The sequence below is a fragment of the Nycticebus coucang genome, chromosome 6, assembly GCF_027406575.1.
Source record: "Nycticebus coucang isolate mNycCou1 chromosome 6, mNycCou1.pri, whole genome shotgun sequence".
Lineage (NCBI taxonomy): Eukaryota > Metazoa > Chordata > Mammalia > Primates > Lorisidae > Nycticebus > Nycticebus coucang.
The window spans coordinates 68,592,438-68,611,280 of record NC_069785.1 but is presented as its reverse complement, the minus strand read 5'-3'; the positions used below and the strand labels follow the sequence as shown (position 1 = coordinate 68,611,280).

The 18,843-nt window shown below is 50.2% G+C and overlaps 1 protein-coding gene across 21 annotated transcripts in view; it reads left to right on the top strand.

Annotated features, from left to right (window-relative positions):
- MEGF11 (multiple EGF like domains 11) overlaps nucleotides 1-18,843 on the top strand; it is a 407,430-nt gene that overhangs the window by 300,070 nt on the left and 88,517 nt on the right. For 20 of the 21 annotated variants that reach the window (XR_008380529.1, XR_008380530.1, XR_008380531.1 and 17 more), the window contains 2 exons: nucleotides 16,731-16,977; nucleotides 18,518-18,638. Coding sequence is in view for 18 of the 21 variants with exons in the window: in XM_053592998.1 (XP_053448973.1) it covers nucleotides 16,731-16,977; nucleotides 18,518-18,638 (368 nt within the window). In the remaining 3 variants the exon portion in view is untranslated. Of the gene's footprint in view, nucleotides 1-16,196; nucleotides 16,412-16,730; nucleotides 16,978-18,517; nucleotides 18,639-18,843 lie in introns of those variants that run through there. The other variant, XM_053593006.1, reaches the window with a different exon arrangement.

Genomic DNA, 18,843 nt, shown 5'->3' with positions numbered 1-18,843 from the left:
GTGTGCCTGAGTTTATCCAGCTCCCTTCACTCTGGGGCCTGGCTTTGCTTTGAAAGTGAAATACTTTAAAAGGAAAAGAAAAGAAAACCCCACACGTTAGGGAGGCCCAGTGGGACCTCCTTTGGTTCAAACATTCAGTTCAGACAGCCTCCCAGCCACCCTCCACATCTCCCAGCATGTCAGTCTGGAACAGCCTCACCTGGTCCTCCCACCTCGGCCCCTTGCAGGGGACCCAGCCATTAAGGGGAGGGAGAAGAGAGAGGAAGATGGGCAGGGTAGAGAAAAAGGAGTCAGTGGAGACAGAAGTGGAGGCAGGTAGAGAGAGGGGAGAGATTTCAGGGAGGCTGCTTCTAAGTCTCCCATCCTCCTGGAGTGCAGCTGAGATGCAGCATGAGACAACTTTGTAGTGATTCAGCTTCCAGGGAACCAGGGCAGTGTCATCTACTGGGCTGTGCAGTGCAGAGGCCTGAGGGGATCTTCCAGCCTGGGAAGTGTCCCTTCTTCCTCAATTTCTAAGCACCCTCTTGCCTCCCTTATACCAACCTTATTGCAGCCAGACTGAACCGCTAGGTACAGATGTTCAGGTTGTGCACTGCGTAAGTAGACATAGAGAAACTTTTATGAGGGCACGTGGGTGGGTGTGGGGACTTCAGCCCTCCTAGCAGTGTTCTGGAGAAGCAGGGAGCACCTCCCATACATAGTTACTGGCACACACAGTCTGGCAGCTGCTCCCAATTCCCACTCTTCCTGGACTTCCCTTTTATGAGTTCTCTGAGGCCAAATTTCAGTCCCCAGCCTGCAACTCTAAACCTGACAGGTTAAAGAACCTAGAGACTCTCCAGCAATTCTCTCCTGCTTGTTGCTTCCCAATACACCTGTGATGACACTCCTGCCTCCAGGCCTCTTGTGAGTACAGTTCTCCCAAGCCCGTCCCTCCTCTGTCTAAGTCTGCTCTTCCTTCGGGCCCAGCAGATCCCTTCAAGGCCTCCTGGGGGGATAGGGCGTTTGCTTCCTGACTTTCTGTGTAATTTATCCAGTGTCATCCTGTCATCCCCACCACCACTCGAGGTTGTAAGGACCTGAAGGCAGAAACCCATCATCTTTTTATCCCTAACTCCTCTAACCATTTCTTATGTAGAGTTTGCTTATGAATTATTCATTGAGTCAGCAGACACCAGACAGCATGTTAGGGTCCCTGCAGCAGATGCTCCAGGTTCCCGGGACCCCCGCGGTGCTCACCAGAGTGGCCTCCACAAACACCTGTGCACCTGCACTGCCCCAAGGGCACGATACATAGACTTAGCAGAGAGTGCTGGGCGCCCAGCAGCCCTCTGAGCCAGGACACAGAGGTCTATGGATAAAGCCCCGGCTTCCTGGCGCCTTGGTTGGGATAACTAAAGGTGTTCTTCACTGCCTCCCCAAGGTCCAGGTGGGATTAAGTGCCACTTGCACTTTCCCGCCCTTCCTTTTTTTCCTGTTATCCTCCTTCCCCTTCCCAGGCTTCTTAGCATCACCCAGAAAGCTTCTGCGGAAGCTCAAAATGAGTCCCTCCTATGAAGGAGTACTAATCAGGTGAGGATGATGATGACCCCTGACCTATTGTTACTTATGACAATAATTCGGCTACTTAGTGAGTTTACCCTGGAGCATAACATGATTTATTGATCAGTAACTTTGTTTATTCATTCATCTGACACTTTTTTGGATACTTTGTTGAATAGTACTCAACACCGTCTGCTTGCCAGTCAGTGGGCAAGATGCTTTTGTACCATATACCTATAAGGCAGGAAAGGGTGTGATAGAAAAACCATGAGAGAAGATTCCTTTCTACTGGGACTCAGCGGAGGAGGCCTCTCTGAGGTGACCATATGCTGAGAGCTGAAAGGTGAGGAGGGGACAGCCATGGGAAGAGCAGGAGGTAAGAAGAGCCTGCTTAGGAATCTTCTCTCATGCTTTTCTATCACAACCATTTTATAGGTGAGATGAGGAAGCTGAGGCTTAAGGGGTGAAGTAGCTTGCCCAAGGTCACACAGGTGGTAAGAGGCAGAGATGGGATTTAAACCCACCTCTGTGTGATTCTGAAGCTCAGGGCCCTGAGGGTAAGTCCCTACCTTAACACAAGGCAAACAGCAGTAGGCACCCGAATCTAAATTAAAAAGAAAAGAAGCATAAAACGTGTATGTCCTGCTTAGTGAAGCCCCTGCCAGTGCAAGCCATACCTGCAGTCATCAGAAATCCTAAGGGTCATTAACCTCATCCCATTTGCTCAAGTGCTGGTTGTGTTTCCTGCTGGTTTACTGACTGGGCAGTGGGCTCCACGGGCCTCCCCACCCCTCTGAGCCTCCTCCCCACACTCCCCAGCTGTGCTGGGGACCTGCCCTCTTGCCTCCCCAGCTTCTGGTAAACGCAGCACCACTCCTAGTGGTGGCCAAGACAGACTTCAGGAGCCATTGCTTGGCACCCATAAAGGGAACTATGCTGAGCAAGGCCTCGCAGCTCCTAAAAAGGGGTGTTGTGATTTATGAGGTCTCTGTGTACAGCTGTCAGCACATCTGCACACCCGGGATGCCAAGGAGGACTGAGCTGCTGATAATGATGCTCCTCCTCACACCCAGCCCCCACCCTGGCTGCCTGGCAGGGGAGGGCATCTCACTGGCATGAGCAGTGCTGTGCACAAGTCTGAGCAGGGCAAGGGCACGTGTGCGCCTGTGATGATGGGCTGCAGAGGGGGACCGCCTCCCTCCTGGATCTGGGTTGCAAGTTCCCCACAGGGAGCCCTGCTTTATTACTTTCATGAAGTCACAACAGCGCACACAAGTGCTTCCCACCACTCTTAGAATAAAATCCCAGCTCCCCACCATGGCTACATGTGATCTGGCCTTGTCTGCCCCATAATGTCTGAACTGCACTCTCTGCCTCGACCCTGCTAGGGCTTCCCCGACCTGGGGACGTCTGCCCAGGCTCTTACTTCTCCCTGGAAGGCTCTTCTTACCTCCTGCTCTTCCCATGGCTGCGCCCTTGTCATCTTTCAGCTCTCAGCATACGGGTCACCTCCTTGGAGAGGCCTCCTCCTCTGAGTCCCAGTAGAAAGGAATCTTCTCTCCTGGTTTTCTATCACACTCTTGTCTGCACCTTCATACTCTTACTACGACTTGGAATTATATATTTACTTGTTAATTTATTCACACATTCAGCAAATATTTATTAAGCATCTACTCTCTGTTGGACACTGTTCTGGACACTGGGGCTACAGTTACGAATAAAGCAAAGGCTTTGCCTTTATGGAGCTGACATTCTAGGGGGAGTCCCAGAAAATAAACAGAAGGATGAAAATAAACATATGATACAGTAATGACATGATATCGGGTAGAATAAGGTTTATAAAGAACAAGTAAAGCCAAAGGATGGGGGAAAGCTGGGAAAGGGTAGTCCAAGAAGACACTAAGGAGGTGACACTTGAGCAGAAACCAGAACAAAGGCCTTGATTTGTTTATTGTCCCTCTGTGCTGCTGGATCCTTAGCCCTGGGGAGGTGCCATGGGGGCTCTTGAGGTGCCTTGATCCCCAGGGCCTGGCACTTAGTAGGTATTTGATAAAGTTTTACTGAGTGATTAAACAAATGATCCACTAAGCAGACTTCTTCCTGCTGCAGCAAGTGTCTTCCCTCGCTTCATCCTTAGCAGCTCCCAGGAGCTGCCAGCCCCCATCCTTCGGTAATAACTCTGAATAGATGGAAGGCCATTTGTCACTCACCCTCAGGCCTTCTCACTCCAGGGAAACAAGAGGTCATTGTTGGCAGTGATGGGTGCAGTGCTTGCCTACTGGCAGCCTCAGCTCGGAGCTGCTCTCAAAGTCCCTCCCTTGCTCCAGGACAAATGTATCATGACACAAATGACACAAATAGCAGACAGAGTTGAGCAAGAGGGCCCCCCCATACCAATAAGATGTCACTTCCCCCTGATAGATGGGGCATGAGTTGAGCAATCCCCCCTGGGAAAGTGGCACTGTGGAGAATGGTGGGCAGACCAGAGCCTAGAGTCTCTTCTCTCCTGCTGACTAGCCCATTGGCCCCAGGCAAGCTGCTCCACTTCTCTGGGCCTCAGTCTATCCATCTGAGCAGTGGGAATGGCAGTCTTTGCTTTGGTGATCTATGAACATAGAGGTCCTTTGGAAGGTCAAAAGAGCTCTATAAACAGGGTTAATCCAAATAGCAAGTTTCCTACAGTATTTAAAGGGTAAGTTAATTACACAAAGACTTGGAAGAATGGTTGCCTGTGTATAAAGTGAGGCAAACTTTCATTTGTTATATTTGTTTTAAAAATTATTTTTCTGCCTGCAATTCAGGGGGTGCCTGTGAGCAGAAATTCCAAGCACACCTATGCACTGTAAGGTTCAACACCCTGCTTCCTGTGTTGGACTTGCTCTGCTCTGTGTGTCTTTCCTTCTGCAGGTTCCTCCAGGTGACTCAGAGATGGAAGGCTCCTTAGTGACTGGATGGGGTCATCCAGGACTAGTTTCTTTACATTTTACACTGGAAAAAATGAAGTCCAAAGAGCGGAGGTGTTGTAGCTGATGGTGTGAGTAAGGCTACACAGAAAGTCAGCAGAGGGGGCTGGATTAGCACCCCGGTGTCTGTAACTCCTAGGTGGGGCAAGAGGCAGGGAGGGATGGAGGCTCCCCTAGGACTCTGGCGACATCTGGATGCTTTCCTTAGGCAGTTTACTTCCCTGTCCATGTGTCTCATGTTGCTCATCTATGAATGGGGATTAGGGGATAGTTGGGGGGGGGGTTCAGTAAGATCCTACTCGTAAAGAGAGTGCTTCGCACATAGCAGGTTACTGCATATTAGCTGCGACTGCCCTAGATATGGCCAGCAGGTATCAATGCCGACCTGCCATGCTGCTACTCTGACTGGACCCTGCCCATGATTTGAATATCACCCTTGGTTACATTTATCATCCCTAAGTGCCTGGCCCTTTAGGCAGCCCAGCACCCTTTGGGAGCCCACAAGACTTCCCAAAGGAACAGGACAAGAGTCTCGCCCAGCTTGGATCCCTAGTAAAGCCACCTGCAAGCCTGTCCTGATTTGCTCTCCACCTGTCCTCTGAGCTGGGAGCTAGCCATATGCTACTCAGAATGTGCTCTCTGGACCCGCAGTCCAGGAGTTGTTACCGGCCAACGATGAGATGAGTAAGAAATTGACAGTAAACGTTTAGAAACTTTTACAGCCATGTTGGCATCGCTGTGACAGCCATGCAGCTGGCTAGAGGCGTCCTCTCACTGAACAAGGGGTAGACTAATGTGGGTGTTACCAGATTCCCAGGGTGAGTCCCTGATGGTGTGAACAGCACACGGGTCATGCTCAGTGAGGACCATGTGAGCGTCTGGAAAACAAAGCCAAACAACTGGTCCTTGTCTATGGAGAATTGGAGGAGCAGTGTTCTAGCCTTTGCTCAATGAAGCAACTGTCTCCGGGCCCTCTGCAGCCACGGGGGGCTGTGGACACCCCTTTTTGGCTGCTATGAGGTGGGCATTCTCCCTCCCTTTGCTTTGGCTGGTCACCCACTCAGACTGTTTCCCCTTGCTCTCCCACCACTAAAATCCAATCCCTTCTTCAAGATCTTCAATCAAACCCTATTTGTTCCACATGGTCCTCCTGGCAGATGAGCCCGCCCTACCGCAACCCCAGCCCCCATGGCACTTTCCCCTCCAGTGAGCCCATCCCTCAGTCTGTCCAGGTGACCTGCTGTGACTGCATGTATGCCCAACTCCGGCACAGCAGCCGGGAAATGGGGTGTCCACCCACAGGTCCTCCTACTCTTTGTAAGCCCCAATGTGGACCCTGCACCCAATCAGTCCTTGATAAATGGCAGCTGTGCCAACTCAGGGCACCAGGCGCACCGGTACTGCCCAGATACAGCTTCTGCCAAAATAAAAAGTGGCCCAAATGTGAATCCTCTCCATTGGAACAGTCACAGTGTGAACACTGGACAATAGGCAGAGCCAGTGCATGCGCCGCTGAGAACAGCCGCCCACCAGCCGCTTGCCGTGACCTCCAGGATGAGCAAGCAGCTATATGGGAAGCCTCCAGTCCCTCCTGCCCCTGGCCCTCTTCTGGCCGACACTCAGTCTGGGCTGCTCAGTCCAAGTGACTCCTCCTTTTTCACCTCTCTCTGGTCCCCACAAATCCAGTAATGAGCCGCTGGAACAGCTTCAGCTTCGACACAATCCCCACCTCCCTCTCATCTCATGAACAGGGCAACAAGTGAGCCAAGCCTTAGCTCAAAAATGCTCCCTGGGCCCCTCCACAGGAGCCAGGCTGCTGTGTATTCCATGGGGGCTTGGATCACAGTGCCAGGTGGGACGCCCCCTAAGGACAGAGACCCTGAGCATCAGGTTGACCACCTCCATCTTTGCAGGGCTGGGGCCTGAAGTAGCTGCTCATTGAGTGAGTGGTGAAGAAATTATATTGAGGCAAGAAATTCCTCGGAGAGACCTATGGAAGAACTTTCTGAGTATAAGAGGAAGTAAACACAGTGAAAGGCAGAGACAAGGTTTTCACACACCCTCTTTCCTTTCAGCTGCTTAACTCTTCCTCATTCTGTGAGAGTACAGCAGAAAACAGCAGCTCTGGAACTGTGGAAACGGGGATCCCAGAGCCCCCATTATGGCTCAGCCCGCCAGGCACAGGCCTCCCGTGAACTCCATAGGTCACAGCGTGGCACACTTCATCTGTCTGATCCTGTTCTCTGCCAAGAAGGACCCTGAGGTCTGGGTGGGTGGTGCCATGGCTGAGGCCGGTGACAGATCCAGGGAGAGGCTCTTTCCACCAGAGCAGACCTCGCTGTTTGAAGGAAGTCAGAGGAAAGGGGCATGATGGGAGATGGTGAACAAGGCTAAGGAGTGGGTTCCCTCCCCACAGGAAGCAGACCTGGACCCCACACCCTTCCCGTGTCCTTTCCCACTCTGGGAATTCATTTCTCAGAGCCCACGGCTGGGGGCTCTTGCTCCCACACTGGGGAAATGTCAGTCAATTCCCTTTGATCCCTACCTGACACCCTCTCCCTGCCTCCCACCCCAGTCTGGGCTTTGCTCAGGAACAGAGCTGGGTGTGCAGGGCCAACAAGGTGGCCCCCTGGCGGCTGTGGTGTCTTTACCAGCTGCCTTTGAAAAGCTCCTCCAAAGAAGTAATTCCTTTGTGTGCAGAAATGATTTATGAGGCTTTCTAGGCAAATTGTGGAGATAAATGGTCTTTGGGGCTGGAAAGCTTCAAAGCTGGTGGTGCAAGCAGATGAGAAGATGCTGGGCAGGGGGAGCAGGGGCCTCCTAAAAGCCTGTGGGTGGAGAGGAGGGTTTGGAGTGAGAACAGGAGGGACAAGTTCTGCTGGCCTGGCCCGTTTGAGACAGCTCACCCTATCCTCACACATCCTAATAGGGACTGAGGCAGAAGGACTGGGGTCATTGAAATACATTTATCTGGTAGATGGGGGAGGGATGGTGCATGACTTGGACCCTGGGCCAGCAGGGAGGGGCAGTGCAGGGCGCTCCTGCAGGAACCCATGTAGGCCACACCAGCTTCTCTGGTCAGCACAGCCCAGTGACCTGGCAGTGGTTCTGGGGTCTTGCCACTCTCCTGCCTCTAACTGGTGACCTGGACAGGTCGCCTCTCTCTCTGGGTGTCAATACCCTCTTCTGAACAAGGAGAGCACAGTATGTGTATAAACGAGCTCCAGTGCTCCGCTCTGCCGTGCTGTTAGAGGTCACCATGTGAGAAACAGGCCAGAGAGCACTGTGAGGTTGGGGGCGAGTCACCGGACCACACATCACCTCTGTGAAATGGGGAAGGCCATAGCTCTCCTGAGGAGTTGTGGCTTAAATTGAATAGGCCTACACCAGCAAAGTAGCTAACGCCTAGTTTTCTTTCCCATTATCTGTCCGTGAAATATTGTGGCATTCTCTACTCAGAGCACTCTCTGATTAAAAAAGAAAAAAGTCCCTGAAGTTGAAAAATTTGACTTTCACACCTTCTCATCACCTCTCTCCTAAACACACACACACCTTTCCTAATCTGGCTCCCAGATCTGCTAATTGCCCCTTGGATGTTAACAGATAACTAAGGTATCCATGGCTGATAATGCCTCATGATGTGACTGACCTCCCCATACACACACACACACACAGAAGCACCACACACACCCTACAGGAATACAGATTATGTGCACTTTAATAGGGGTTCCTGCAGACTCTGCGGAATGGAGTCCTAATGGGGTAATGCCAAGCAGATGCAGAGATACCTGAAAGCAAGAGCCCAGTGCTGGTTTCAGCTCACCCATCAGCAGAGAGATGCTGGGCTCTGATAAAACCGTGTTGCTGAGTCCCCAGCTCCCTCCCAATACTCAATGGGGAGATGGGACGCATGGTTGGAGAAATGGACCTGGTGGCCTGGAGCTGCGGCTGAGGCAGTGGTGATGGAGATGAGGGGATAATGAGCTGCAGCCCTGCCCTCACTCTGGGCATCTCAGTTGTACCCATTGCCTTCGTTCCGCCTCCTGCCCTGCAGCCCCAGACACTGCCTGCTTCCAGCTGTCCGGGGGCCTAACCTGACAGCCGGGTGCTCTCTCCCCCCGCAGCAGCCCAGGCCCCTGCCTGTCGCCCGCCTCTTCTTTGCTTGTCTGTTTCTCCTACTCTGGGCTTTTCATCCCTAACATAGTAGGTTTTAATCTACCTTGGTCTATTAATATTTAATTCTAACAATCTAAGTGGTGGAAAGATAAGGAACCGAGGGATGGCTCAGCTCACAACTTGGGTAATTACTTCAAATTTTTCTCTTTTCCATAAATATAACCTTCCGCCTCTGTTCCCTCTGGTCTGTTTCTGGAGTGGGGAACATTTAGCAACAGGACATAGAATTACACAATATTAGGTCTTGAAGAGACTCTGGCATTTACCTAGTGTCTTTTAATGGGGACACCTCTGCCATTTAGAGCACCTAACATAGTAGATGCTCAAAGCTGTTTGATAACAACTCTCTCACCTCCCAAAAGCTGGTGGATGGGGTGGAAAGAGCCCTAGGTGGAGAAGGCCAGTTAGTTTCAGATCTGGCTCTCTAGTTTGTTAGCAGTGTGGCCATGGGCAAGTCCCTGGGCCTCTCTGGCCCAGTTTCCTGACCTGTAAATGTGGGGGTACAGGAGACAACCTGCATTCCCGGAGTTAGGAAGGCCAAGGTATGCCTCTCAACTTTACCTTTTGCACTCAGAGGTGATTTTGGCCCCCGTTTGTCAGTATCTGGAGCCATGTTTAGTTGTCTCAACTGTGCGTACGTTGATGGGGGGGAGGTGCTACTGGCATCTAGTCAGTCTCCACCCAGGGATGCTCCTGAATGCCCTGCAGTGCACAGGGCAGTCCCCACCACAGAGGATTTTCTGGCCCCCAAATGTTGATAGTGCTGAGATTGGGAAACCCTGATTGTTATTTAATGTCTCTGAACCTCAGTCTTGTTGGGAAACGGAGTAATAATCCCATTCACATGGTTTAATTTAGCTCCTCTTTAGAACCAGGCAGGCTATGAATAAAAGACTCAGGATTAGTAAGAGAATGAAATGAAATAACCCACAGAGAATGCAGCTGGCCTAGTAGGCACTCAGGGTTAGGGCTTTTCCCACGAACGTGCGTTTATAGCCCCATCACTGCCACCCTGGGAGACAGTGGGACCTGGAGACACAGCCTAGGTTCCACCCAGCTTCCCTGGGAGGTTTACAGGAGGTCCAGATAGTGTAGATGAATCGCACAGACTAAGTTACAAGTGTAATAAATAGATCACTAAGAGCTAATGATACATCATTATAATCCTGTGCTGTCAGAGTCTTCTAGGCTTAGGGACTGCGTCAGGAGATTTGGGTTTTAATCTACCTTGGCCTATTAATATTTAAGTCTAACAATCTAAGTGGTGGAAAGATAGGGAACTGAGGGATGGCTCAGCTCACAGCTTGGGTAACTACTTCAAATTTTTCTCTTTTACATAAACATAACCTTCCACCTCTGTCTCCTCTGGTCTGTTTCTCAAGTGGGGACATAGAATCACACAATATTAGGGCTTGAAGAGACTCTGGCATTTACCTCCTCTGGCATCTTTTAATGGAGACACCTCTGACATTTGGAGAGCACAGTTCTAAATTGTGCGTGAGTGTGCCTGGTTATTTGTAACAGCCTAAATCTCCTCTCTCCAATTTCCAGAACCCTTCTTGGGAGGGTGATCTACTGTAGGTGACAACCACTGATCCAAATCTATCACTTGACAGATGTGAAAACAGAGGGCCTAAGAGGGAGAAGTCTGCCCAAGAGGGCACAGCCTTGGCTCTGGCTCACCCTTCAGAGCTCCTTCAGAGTTGCTCCTTGGCCCTGGAAAAAGTGGAAAGGCTCTGCCTCTGAGAGCTGACTGTGGGCAAGTCAGTTGACAAACGGCCTTGCTCGCTAGAAAGTCACTTTCTTTATCAGCTAGAATTGTGTCCAGCAGCTTCTGCTCCATCTCTGCCTCGCACCTGCCACTTTGTAAACTCAGGAGTGACCCTATGACCTGTCAGCTCCCCCTGCTTCTCCTGGGGGTGTGAGGTGGGAGAAGGGGGCTGCGGATCTTTCCTGGGAGGGACTCTGACTATACCCCACCTTTCCATTGCTGCAGGGAGTGGGTTGTGACTCAGGCCATAGTACAACTTAGTCAGCAGCTTCTAGGCCTATTTCCTTTCCTTGACCTTCACTTCACAGGGCAGTCCTCATCCTTGCTGAGTCTCAGGATTTCTCTCTGTGGAATGGGAAGGACCATCCATCTCTCCTAGCCCAGCACTGGTCCAGTATCTTCCTCTCCATCTCCCTGAGAGGAGCAATGAAAACAGATGATGGGAAGAAGGCAGCTCTTACCTGGGAGCTTTTCAAAGGTCCTATGCTTGATCTCCTCACCCCAGACTCATTAAACCAGAATGGCCAGGGCCAAAGCCAAGGCCCCAGTATTTCTTCAGACCTTTCTGGGTCATGCTAATGTGCAACCAGGCTGAGAATTGCTGTTTGAGGAGGTGACTCCCTGTGAGCCCATGGGAGGGGGTTCTTTGCTAGCTGGGAGAAGGGGCACCAGGCACCCTCATCAGTATGGCTGACAGCTCTTCCTGTGCCCACCTGGGCTGGACACTGGGTGGGACTATGTGTCTGGGGGAAAGGGCAATCACATAACAAGAACACATCCCAGCTCCCCCTCTGTCCCATACTCCGGGGAGACTTCAGGGCTAATGGAACAGACTGGACACAAGGCTCCTAAACTTGTAAGTACAGATGGAAAGGCAGAAAAAATCCTCAGCCTCACTATTGCTCCTGGTAGAAGAAAGTCAATAAATCATAAAAACATATTTAGTTATCTCTTTAATAAATTATCTTCAGGGACTCAAAAAGATACTTGTATCTCATTGTTCACTGCAGCATTTTTCATAATAAGCAAAAGGGAGAATGACCCAAGTGTCCATCAACAGACACATGGATGAACAAAATGTGGTCTGGGCATACGGTGGAATACTATTCAGTCATGAAAAGGAGTGACTTTCTGACACGCTCTCCACACAGCATGGATGAACCCTGAAGATACCAGGCCAAGTGAGATATGCCAGACGCCAAAGACTGATACTGTCTGATTCCACTCACATGAAATATCTAAAAGAGGCAAATTCAGAAAGACAGAAGATTAAAGTTTCCTAGGATAGGATAGGTGGGGCAGGGAGTTACTGCATAATGGTTATAGAGTTTCTGTTTTGGGGTGATGGAAACATTTGGAAATAGTGGTGATAGCTGCACAACACTATGAATGTCATTAATACCACTGAACTGTACACGTAAAAAGGGTAGAAGTAGGTTAGGTGTGGTGGCTCACGTCTGTAATCCCAGCACTTTGGGAGGCTAAGGCCAGAGGATTGCTTGAGGCCAGGAGTTCAAGACCAGCCTGGGCAATATAGCAAAACCCACTCACTACAAAAAATAAAAAAGCCTGGCTCAGTGCCCGTAGCACAGTGGTTACGGCACCAGCCACATACATCGAGGGTGGTGGGTTTGAACCCAGCCCGGGCCAGCTAAGCAACAATGACAACTGCGATAGAAAAATAACCGGGCATTGTGGAGGGCACCTGTAGTCCCAGCTACTTGGGAGGCTGAGGCAAGAGAATTGCTTGAGCCCAAGAGTTTGAAGTTGCTGTGAGCGGTGATGCCACAGCTCTCTACCAAGGGTGACGTCGTAAGACTCTGTCTCAATAAATAAATAAATAAATTTAGCCCAACATGGTGGCCTGTGCCTATAGTCCCTGATTGTACCATTGTACACTATCATGGGCAACAAAACAAGACCATGTTTTAAAAAAAAAAGATCGAAATGGAAAATTTTATATCATGTATTTTTATCACAATAGAAAAGTGCTGAATAAATCAATAAATAATCCTAACCAAAAATAATACAATTATGGGAAATAGGGCCTGTCCTGGAAAACCTAAGATCTAGGAACATCATTCATACAAAAGCCAATCCCTGAATGAGGCATTTGTGGAAAATGAGACTCTGCTGTCTCATCTCTTTGTATGTTATCAGGGTTGTTGTTTAAACCAGGGCTGGTGGCTCGGCGCCTGTGGCTCAAGCCGTTAAGGCGCCAGCCCCATACACCTGAGCTGGACGGTTCGAATCCAATCAGGGCCCGCCAAACAACAATGATGGCTGCAACCAAAAAATAGCCGGGCATTGTGGCGTATGCCTGTAGTCCCAGCTACTTGGGAGGCAGAGGCAGGAGACTCACTTGAGCCCAGAAGTTGGAGGTTGCTGTGAGCTGTGATGTTATGGCACTCTATCCAGGGCAACAGCTTGAGGCTCTGTCTCAAAAAAAAAAACCACTCTGGCTGGCTTATAGCATCCATGTCCCTTTCCATCAATACCAGGCCCCACTCAGGAGGACAACAGCTCAGACTCCCAGGCACTTCCTGGCTGTGTGATCTTGAACAAGTTATTTAACCTCTTTGGACCTCTGCCTCCTTATCTGCAAAATGGGGATAATAACAGCACCTGCTGTAAGTGGGTTGTGTTGAGAATTAAATAAGAAAATCCACTTTGCACCTTTATCTCATGGCCTGGCACATAGTAAATGCTCAGTCAACTGGAGCTATGAATTTAAAAGTCTGTTGGTGGTCAGGCATGCTGGCTCGCGCCTGTAATCCTAGCACTCTGGAAAGTCAAGGCAGGAAGAACCCTTGAACTCAGGAGTTTGAGACCAGCTTGAGCAAGAGTAAGACCCTGTCTCTACTAAAAATAGAGAAACTAGCTGGGTGTGGTGAGACATGCCTATAGTCCCAGCTACTCGGGAGGCCAAAGCAAGAGGATTGCTTAGGCCCAGGAATTTGAGGTTGTTCCTGGCTGATGGCATGGAACTCCAGCTGGGGGCAACAGAGTGAGACTCTCACAAAAAAAAAGATAAAATAAAATAAATAATAAAAGCCTGTTGGTGGCAAAGAGAGTGGTGAAGCCCCTTATGGGACCTAGGAGCACACTAGGCCTGGACCCCAACAGCCAAAAAGTTGAGCAGGGAAGGAGGGTGAGTCACCCAGCTTAAAGGAACAGAACAAGCAAGCCACACACTGCTGGGTGTTCCTCAAGCCCTCACTAGGCTTCTCTGGCTGCCCAGAGAAGAGATATCCACTTTAAACAATGAGCCAAAGCCAAATATAACTAGGAAGGGAGTCTGACAGAAAAAAAAAAAAATGTGTGAGGGAGCAACATTCTGGGCCAAATTGGAAAGAGTTTGCAACTATCTGTGAAAGAATGCAAAGTCCTCTTGTTATTGTAATGACAACGGTTTTTAGTCACCTTCAGCAGAGTAGATAATTGACTCACTGCAGCCTGCCTCATTTCTCTGTCACTGCTGGGGAATGAGGTGTTTTAAAGTGAATTTTCTAGATAACTGAAGCTTATCCCTGTGAACCCTAACATTTTTTTCATTTAATCACTCTGGGGAGAAATTTCTCTGGAATGAATTACACACTTCTCTGCTTCCTTAATCAAAATATTCTAAATTGAATGTAACCTCTTCCTGTCAATTTGGATACCAGGGGCTATTTGCCCTTATATTAATGGCTTCAAGTTGCTTTGCCTTTTTTTAGTCAACAGATGTTTTCTATCTATTTCCATGGTTTACTACTATGACACGGAGCTCTCGCCACATATTTTCAGGAGCCCCACAAAACTTGCAGACACAAACATATAAATGTATGTATACACACTCACACACACACACGTGCCACTAATCTATGAGCAACCAGAGTGCCGGGCTTCATAGAATTGTGTTTACATGTGCTTCTACAATGTCCTGAACCACACTTATTATATAATAGCACTTTCTTGGTGTACCATGAATGCTACTTCAGGTGTTTTGCCACTACTGGACTAGACATTAAACAGGACACTTTCTAGCACTAGAGGGTGCTTGGTAAATGTTTGTTGAATGGACACGTGGAAGAATGAAAGCATCCATTCTTTACAGGTGGGCTTTATGACTATTCTGCCTTCCTTATCACAGGCCTCCTTTTGCTTTCTGCTGGGTTTTGGCTGTGCCAGAAAGAATGGAAGTCGCCTGATAAGTAAAGCATAACTATATGCCGTGGGATGCACCAAGGACAAACTGGCTTTGGATTCTGGCAGTTTCATACAGAGCCAAGGTCTTAGGGCAGTAACTGTGACCCCAACTAGTGAAGGGAATCTTTTATTCTGGATCCTGAGGTTGTTCACAGTGATGAGCAGAGATGAAGTGGCCAGTCTGCTGTATACCTGATCTTTGCTTTGCAGTTACCACCTTGTCCTCAATGCCACCTCTAAGTGTCATTCCTTAGAATCATCCTCCAGAAAGCATCCCATTTACCACCAGTGGAGAGAGCTGTAACAGAAGACCTGGGCCTGCCATTGCTGTAACTTTGGGCGATCACTTAATGGTGACCCTTTATTTCACCATCTGTAAAATGGGAGAAACACTCAAACCTAATTCACAGGGTGGTTATGAGGATTAAATTTTAGTAATAAATGTAACATTTCTAGGATGGTGCTTGGCACTGAGGAAGCACTTAAAATATGGTTGGCATTATTATTATTATGGAATCACATCATGTGTAGATTAAACTTAACCTAGAATTCAAACACATATGCTTGGCAAAAAAAAAGAGAGAACTGTTTAAACATGTGAATATTTGGGGCACAGATGAAGAAGGATGAAGCAAGATAGGGTGATGGGGAGTCCAGGCCTTCGTGGTTCTGTCTACTAACGGAATATGGGCAGCCTCCATGTCATTGACCACTTGACTCTGGTCAGCAAGTAGATGGACATATGGGGTTGGTGGAGTGATCCTTCCACCAAACCAAAGATCTCATGTACTCACTGGCCACACTAGAACCTTGTACTCCATAATTCAGCACCACCTTATCTTTGCTCATATTGAACCCGCCCCAACAACACCTTCCCAGTCCCACTCACCTGCTCCCTGTCCTCTTGGAGTGTCCAAACCCTAGAAACCTGGAGCACAAAGATCAACTGATCATCCCCATGTCTTCAGGCAGTAGGGTGACTGAGGTATTTCCCATAATGTGTGATTTTCAGTGCTAACGGCAAGACGGTTGGTGGGTCACTTTACTGGGCAGACAAGAGAGACATCTTTCACAGCCTATTTAGGATACCTCTTCTAGAAAGCCTTGCCTGTTCTTCTTAGCTGGGAGCAATCTTTTTCTCCATTGAACTTTTCCTAGAACATTATTTCTGCTTGTCCAAGCCTGAATTCCATACTCCACTCTCACCCCAGAACTGGAACAAATGAGGGTATAGGACATCTGGGTCCTGTATGCACCAAGTGAGGGTCAGGGTGGGAGGTGGCAGCAGGCTGGGTGACTACCCTGGGCTCTGCCATTCAGCCAGTTTCCACAGATGCAGAGTGACTGGCTCAACTATCACTCTTTGAAACATTTAATCACGTGTAAAGGTCCTGAAGGCTGTCTGTTACCTCCCAGGGAAGCATTTCATTTTCCTGCTCCTTCTAAAGCTAGCTGCTTGGAAAATAATGAAATTGAACTGAAGATGAAGCAACCAGGGGAGAAGGCATTACTGAAAGGGAGAAGCATGAGAGAGAGAGGAAAAGGGTGACAGGGAGATGGAGCCAGGGGAGGGGCAGCCAGTTACAGGAAATGTTTTTAGGGAGTGAGATCAAAGAGGCCAGAAAACCAATGAGCTGGAGAAGAAAAAGAAGGGGACAAAAGATAGGGAAGTGTTGGGCTGGGGAGGCCCCACGAAGAGGTGCAGGGCAAAGAAAGGGCCTGGGCGAGTGGAAAATAGAGCCAAGGAGGAGTTTAGCAGTGACAGAGGGAGGTAAAAGGCTTGTTATTCCAGAATTTCAATACAGGAATTGGGGCTTTGAGGGCAGCCATTTGGTTCGAGAGAATGGCCCTGACTGTGAGATTTGCGTTCTTTAGCTGCGTGGAGGAAACGAGCCCTCTGAGCTGCTTAGCTTGTACAGCTTGGTGGGAGAACTCTTGCAGGCTATGAGGCGCCAAAGCTTCCACCCAGACCCCACGTACGGCCTCCTATCCAGGGAGGAGCGATGCAGACAAGGGAAGGCCGTGTGAGCATCGGTTCCGGGCGGTCCTCCGCAGGGCCCCTCAGCCCTGACCGATTCCCTCTCTTGCAGGCTGCGACAGCGACCACTGGGGCCCCCACTGCAGCAACCGGTGCCAGTGCCAGAACGGCGCCCTGTGCAACCCCATCACCGGCGCCTGCGTGTGCGCCGCCGGCTTCCGTGGGTGGCGCTGCGAGGAGCTGTGCGCACCCGGCACCCACGGCAAGGGCTGCCAGCTGCAGTGCCAGTGCCGCCACGGCGCCAGCTGTGACCCCCGCACCGGCGAGTGCCTCTGCGCGCCTGGTTACACCGGGGTCTAGTGAGTAACGCGGGGGCGGGCCTGGAGGGCAGGGCTGGCGGGTCTGGGGGCGAGGCCTGGGCAGCTGTCCTCACCTCCGCTGCGCGGCCGCGCTCCCTTCCTTGCGGTGGGAGGGACCGGGCCGGAGGGAAGGTCAAGATAGTCCTGGCGGTGAAATTCCTGAGGTCTGACCCTAAGTCCTGCAAAGTTTAAGTGCCTGGGCCCCACCCAGTCTGGTCTCAGTTACTCGCCATGCAGGCCCAGGGGTGACTGGTCGTTCCTGAGAGTGTACAGGTGGGCGCCCCGTGACCAGAGGTCATTAAACTCCTCCCAGGAGGCCCTTCCTGGTAGGGGCAAACTTCAGCTTGCAATTCCCTTCTGACCTTAACCCAGGCGTCCTCAAACTTTTTAAACAGGGGTCCAATTCACCGTCCCTCAGACCGTTGGAGGGCCGGACTGTAGTTTAAAAAAAAAAAAAAAACTATGAACAAATTCCTATTCACACTGCACATATCTTATTTTGAAGTAAAAAACAAAACGGAAACAAATACAATTCACACCACTTCATGTGGCCCGTGGCCGCAGTTTGAGGACGCCTGCTAACCCATCTGCTGCTTTCAACCTGGGGCCTTGCCTTGCAGGCATTTGGGACATCGGGAAGGGAGAGAGCAGATACCATATGCAGATTTGGAGGGTTTCTGTGCCAGCTCCTCTCCCCTATTTTCTCTCCACAGATCCCAAACAATCCCTCATTCTAGTTCTCACATTGACAGGGAACCTCCAAAGCTGCTTAGTTGAGATCTCCTCAGAGGCAATATTGAAGTTCCCTTCCAACCCTGTTGCAGGCTCTGTAGCCTCTCCAGCAGCCCTAGGTCCTCAGGGGGGAACCAAGGATTCTGATCACCTTGATTGAACGTGGTCCCTGCCCTACGGTCTGGCCACCTCCCGGGACCTAGTGAGCTGGAGGAACACCCAAGGTCAAGTCTCCATGCACATCCTCCCCCACACCTCAGCAGCAGTCCCTGCACAGGGGCCTGTTTTGGTTGCTGGGTCCCTTCCAGAGCCTGGAAGGGACATGCTCCAGACACCCCTCTCTGTGAAGCTAGGCAGATACCTGAAGGCAGGATCCGTGGCCACTTCTCTGTGCCTTTGCTCACGCTATCCCTTCTGTCTGGCATTGTCTTTCTTTCATTCTCTTGGTGGAATTAACTTGGACCTTCAAGGCCCAGGTCAGGTGTCTTCCTCTTACAAGAGACTTCCTCAGCGTCCCCCTACACCCACACACCCAGGAAAAATACTCTTTTTTACACAAATAACATTCAAGTCATCCCACAAGTATTGATCCAAGCTCACTACATTCCAGTGTATTAAAACAGCCCTGCTTCCCCTTCCTGGCAGAGGGCAGCACTGCATCTTAGCTGGTGTTACACCTGGTGCAGTTCACACGGGCTGTGAACTCACCAATTCCTAGGGAGCCCTGGAGCATCGGGACAGGCAGCACTGGGGTCCTGCCACCTAACTGAAATGCTGCCATGTTTAACGTCTCTGTTTCTCCATGCAGCTGCGAGGAGTTGTGCCCTCCAGGGAGTCACGGTGCTCACTGTGAGCTGCGCTGCCCCTGCCAGAATGGGGGCACCTGCCACCACATCACTGGCGAGTGTGCCTGCCCTCCAGGATGGATGGTAGGTCGGCCCGCAGGAACTGGGTTGGGTACCGTAAGAGGTCTGAGTTACCCTGACTCCCACACACCTTGAAAGGCTGAATTCCTGAATTTCCACCTGAATACTCTCCCTCCTATTTATGGTCAGAGGGCATCAGTACACACTGCCAGTGGTGCCAGGAACACAGCTTTAAATCAAGGTCTGCCATATCTAAGTGCTATGCGGG